Genomic DNA, 5,714 nt, shown 5'->3' on the forward strand with positions numbered 1-5,714 from the left:
GCTGCAGGGGAATGGTCGAAGCCGGCGATGAATATGGAATTATTTCCGGTGAGTCGGGTGGTGGCCGAGAGTAAAACGATTTAGGGTTATTAGATGAAGATGCCGTTCGTTCGTTGATTTAGGTTTATTAGTAATACGATTATACAAGTTGGAAGGAAGCACACACATGGAAGTTCCGTTTCCTCCGTCTTAAGAAAACGTATATTATGCATGTTTCCAAATTGACTTTTAAGAGATGGCACTAGTAGCCCTTTAACTTATACTTTTAATTATTTGATAATTTGTACATTAGACCTTTTAGTTTAGCAAAAGTTAACTTAGCTCTACAGTCATTTAAAATGCTCAATTAACTTAACGGTCTTTTGGTGTTACGAGGTATTAACTCTTATAATAATCGAAATTACAGTTCGACATGCAAAATTTTATTATTTTATCACATTCCGTTAGTCGACATCTTTACTCGGTCGGCTCTACTTATTATCTATTCATAAATATTCGACACATTAATAAGATATTTAATATTTTAGGGTTTTCGAATTTTCGTATGTTACAACATGTATGGCGCCAAACTCTCCCTTTATACTAATTAGATAATATCCGTTGGCCCATTGCAAAACAACCTTCATTCACTAAGTCAACCAAGTGGCCAACAACTATTTACATTTGGTCCTATACATTTATACACCGTTGACGAGAATAGGGGTGCGATCTCTTGTTGAAGCATGATACACCAAAAACCATATGGCAAAAACGAGAACGCATAACATACTTAATGTCCAGTAAAACAAGTCTAACCGGCTGTTTTCTGTGTCATGTTGGAACCAATTTGTTTTCCCTCCCATCTCGCTAATCTTTCCAACTACATACACCACTAACACACTACTTATATTCGCAACCCCGATGAAGCCCTCAAACACAAAAATTTTAAAGTTTAACATAGGCAAAGGCATATCTTCATTGAAGAAAATCTGAAGAATTTGCTCCAACCTCGCATTAACATAACCAAGCATTAAAAGTTGTGGAAGCAGCCAAAACGTTGACATTGGGATGATCTCCCCTGGCTTATTAGCTAGACCATAGTTTCTTATCACGCCTAGTCTTGACTTCTCGACTAATGCGGCTATTACACAACACATAATTGCATTGATCGTAGCGTCCATTTCTACCGTACGTAATGTTTCCATGTTTCGATACATATTGTTGTATTTGAACTTTTCTCTTATTTCCTCTTTAAGATAAATCCATGCAAGGTATGAGACACTAATCATGACTTCAGCTCCGAAAAATGTGAAAAATGTGAGGGGCTTCATGCGCTTGGCTTGTTGAAGAAAGTAAGTGCCACAAAGTGTGCTTATTAGCACAAGGAAACCATACATAACACATACCGGTAACATCCTTACAAGGGTTTTCATATCTTCAACTTCTTGGATGCTACCAAGTGTCCACCTATTTTGCCTACCTTTGTCATTTGGTGGTCGAATTGCAGCTTTCTCTATGAACCTAAACACAAAACTAGGTTCAAGTTAAAAAAAAAAAAGAAACCAATATTTAAAAAATGGGGTTACCTTGTTGAATACTAGTCAAATTTCGTAAGTGTTTCACTAAAGTTACTCAAAGTTTATATATTCTTCCAATCCCATATAATTTTTTTTTTGTATTTTTATTTTTTTTTAAATTAAATTAGCTAAATCGAACATATATGAATCTAGGTTACTAACAAGAGATAATTATTTTTTTTTCCAGTTTGAATTATATTTTAAAAATTATGAAACTTAGTTATTGGTTAGTAAATTGTTTTTCTTCACTATTATACCATCTACTTAAAACTTAATCCACTCACCTCAATTCAAAATGAGAAGCAATTCTCCATTGGTAGCAAATGGTTATCCATTAAGCGAAGGAAATCTAACATATCACTTATGAGTCACCAATATTTATATATTTTTCAACTGCATTGCATATCTTAGTTTTTTAATATTAGTCATCAATATATATATTTTTAACTTGCCTATGATCTTATTTTTTAAAAAGCTACAAAAAAATTTGTATATGATTGGAGCACAGTAAACTAGCTTGGGTGTTATTGGAACATAAAAGTTCCAAGTGATTTTAAATTTTTAATAGAACATTTAGAAAATCTGATTTCGATTAGGTGAATTTTCTTTATTAAAGCATTCACTAAGAAAAGAAGAAACCTGAACCTGAAAGTAGTGATCCTACGTAGTGACAAATCACCACTTTTGATTTCCTGTGCTATCTTTGAAATAGAGGCCACATATACCCTTACGACACCGGTAACAGGACTTCTTTCAGGATTATCGATGTATATTTTGTGTGTCCATGATTTTTCCATTAAGAGAAACACACTCATTGAGCTATAAAGTGATGAAACCGCAAATATGATTGACCATGGTAATAAAACAAGAAGAGTTGCTTGCACGACCACATGACCACTCCCAGATTTTATAAATTGTTCCTTCAAATCTTTCTCATCAGCATTGCCTTTGAAATTAAGTGTTTCGATGGTAGCGTCGCGAGTAGATCTTCCGATCATTATCAGCATTAAAGCAAAATAGAAAAATGATTTTTGGGTTTCACTAATGCATTTCACTTTGTATTCACTACATGATCCAGTAATGAGACTGTAAAGCTTTGATGGTGTTGAAATCGACAGAAGCCCCATTCCCTATCCAAGGTTAAAACAAAACATTTCATCAATTCTCCTCTCTCATATAAGCAAGTTTGTATGTGTTCTTTATCTAATATTTTAAGAGAGAGGCTGATAACGGTTGGTAATACTCGCTAGCTGTTACTAGATGTTAGAAAGAAATACATATATATTAACTTGCAAGTTAAGTACGTGCGTCACGACCTATATAGTAGTAGCAGGGTAGATTTAGACATTTAATTCTAAACTCATAAATGAATTTATTTTATATAATTGAGCCTATGAATGGGGTATAGTAAGTTTTCTTATATACTTATGTTTTGTGCCTTTAATTGCTAAATTAATTGAGTAGGGTAGTAAATCTAAAATTCACTGAAGACTAACATCCATTTTACTTGAACTTTTATTGTTTGCTTATGCTTAACGACAATGTTTTGTGTCACATTTAAAGTTTGACTTTGTATGAGATTTTCCGTTGTTATGTTTAAATCGAGATTTAAAGACTATTTTGCATGTGTAAACCCAACCTCTAATACACCCTTGATTTAAGGCGTTTCACCGGTAACCAACATGTGGCCACAAACATATTTACAATTATATTCGGCGATAGATAAGGTGCTTTTCTGAAGTTGCTTTTTAGAGAGAGTCTCAAAGAGTGTGTACACATTTTCCCGACTCATGGTGGTAGACGACTTCAATGGGGGTGGGGTGGGGGGAGTTGATTTGAAGTGGCGAGACCAATACTTCTACCATAGCATCTTTGGTTAAAGAGAATGGGTGTAGCTTCTTATGGGCCAGGGCGTCCTAAGTGGCGACTTCCAACTTGAACAGGGTTAACTGTGGAGTATCTTCTCATCCACTAGCTATGAAGCCCAATACACCTTGGTGATATTTGAGGTGGGACATTCCGTATGAACCTACAGTCTCTCCAATCCACAACCGATGTGAGATTCTCTTAGGGTGTTATAGGGTGTTATAGATGGATAAGCAAGGTCATTGATCAGACTCAATCAATCTATGATTTGGAGACTGTTTTAAGGTAAGGGTGGGAGAAGCAGGCAACGAACCATCAACATATTGGAGAATGTCCTAATGAATTAGAAAGGTAAAAGGTAATTTCAGAGGACAATTTGATTGTGAGAAGGTGAAAGCGTGGTAGGATCAGAAGAGGTTCTAGATGCAAAGTCACCGGCAATGAAAGAAAAATTGAAGGATAATTTGATTGTATGGTGTAAATTTACCCGTTTTATTATGAAAATTTCGAACCCTTCCGTTTATGAAAATTTTTATACCTATTGACTAAAAACATCGTATGCGTACATTTATGTGGTTAGAGTTCACTTCTAGAAAATTAGGCAACTGAGACCAAAGTATGCAATTGAAAAAAGCGGGTGGCAAAACTTTCGACCGATTTGCTACGGATATCATAGTGGTAGAAAACTTACGACTAGCCGACTTTCGATTGGAAAACGGTTGAAAAATCTGTGACCGCTCTTTTCTCGGTCTCAAATTAAATTATAAAAAAGCTACCGAAAATATGAGGAAACTAAAACATAAGACGAAACTGGTTGCAAATCTGTCGCAAACTAGCGACCGTTTAAGTAAGTTGCAAAACTAATATAAGAAATAACAGGTTAAATAAAGTACTTTTTTTTCCTATTTTTCCTCGTTCTATAGTTCTATTCTTCCCCCCCAATTCCACGGTTGCAAGTTGTAAAAAAGCAAACGGTTGCAAAAATGGTTGCAAGTTGTAAAAAAGCAAGCAGTTGCAAAAACCGGTTACAACATTTTCGAACGCTGTAAACCGGTTGCAAAAGTTGTGACCGTTCTAAACCAGTTGCCACATTTGCAACCGCTTTAATCCGGTTGCAACATTTCCGGTGGCTTTTTAGTTGCAAAATTTGGTCGCAATGCATAGCAGTGGTCGGATTGGTCGCAAAAAGGCAACGTCCATTTTTCCACCCCATTTTCTGTCGCAAAACAGTCGCAACAAAGAAATTGCTACTGCTCTGCGACCGCAACTGTGGTCGCAAAAGCCCAATTTTGTAGCAGTGGTTGCTTTTAAGATATTACAAGGAAGAGACATACCAATGAAGAGGTTGTAGCCAAGATGACGAGCATCGAGTAGCTGCCAATGTAGTTATCCATTAGAAAGAGAAAGACCAGTGGCAAGATCTTTGTTATGCCTACCCAAGTGCTAATCAAACCAGCAGCATGGGTGATTCCAAGGCCCCAAACATTGGTTAAATATAGGATCAAGAACATCACAGCATAACTTTCTAATACTCCGGCATTATGGATCACTGCCATTGTAATAAACAGATTATCATAAACACAAGCTTTAAAAAAGAAAATCATAAAACTGAAAGAAGGTGACTCACATTTCAGAGCATCCAAGAAGTTTAGCATTTTCGTCTTGTTGTCTCCACTTGCATGTTTTGAGTGAGTATATGTAGACGTGTTTTATGCCCTGCTTGCGGTGCGCACATATAATGTATATATGTGTGAACCCTTGGGTGGGCAAAAGTAAAATTGCACTAATTTTGACGTTATTTTACTAATCACGTGAAAATAACGTTAAAAGTGGCGGAAGGTTAATCAGGCATCATGTGGTGGCGTTGATAGCCGAAAGACAAGGGCACATGCACCAATCAGCCGGTGTCCCGATGATTGAGTGTTATGTGTCTTATGTCCAAGGCTTGATTCAAAACTACTATCGAGCTGGGGTCTCACCGGAAGCAGCCTCTCTATCCCTATGGGATAGAGGTAAGGCTGTCTACATCTTACCCTCCTCAGACCCTACCATAGCATTGCTATTGGTGGGATATACTGAGTACGATGATGATGATGATGATGTAGACGTGTTTTCGACTTTTCGTTGAACATGCCGTGTTGGTAGCACCAAGTTTAATTAAGCGAATTATTTAATGTGTTAATTAATTAATATATAACTTATAACAAGTTGATAACGATTGAGTTTAATTAATATATACCTTGTTAATAACTTTTTAAGTGTCAACTCATAAATCTAATTTGATCTTTTGAT

The 5,714-nt window shown here is 36.1% G+C and overlaps 1 protein-coding gene across 1 annotated transcript; it reads right to left on the bottom strand.

Annotated features, from left to right (window-relative positions):
* Nucleotides 1–677: 677 nt before the first annotated feature.
* LOC143590453 (protein NRT1/ PTR FAMILY 5.5-like) lies at nucleotides 678–2,683 on the bottom strand. Its single transcript, XM_077070931.1, has 2 exons — nucleotides 2,196–2,683; nucleotides 678–1,500 (listed from the first exon to the last, which is right to left on the bottom strand). Exons 1-2 carry the CDS (start codon nucleotides 2,681–2,683, stop codon nucleotides 678–680), a joined length of 1,311 nt encoding a protein of 436 aa, XP_076927046.1.
* Nucleotides 2,684–5,714: the final 3,031 nt, after the last annotated feature.

This window comes from Bidens hawaiensis, unplaced genomic scaffold (genome assembly GCF_021521415.1).
Source record: "Bidens hawaiensis isolate Kalapana, Puna unplaced genomic scaffold, B.hawaiensis_p1.1 tig00038600_1, whole genome shotgun sequence".
NCBI lineage: Eukaryota > Viridiplantae > Streptophyta > Magnoliopsida > Asterales > Asteraceae > Bidens > Bidens hawaiensis.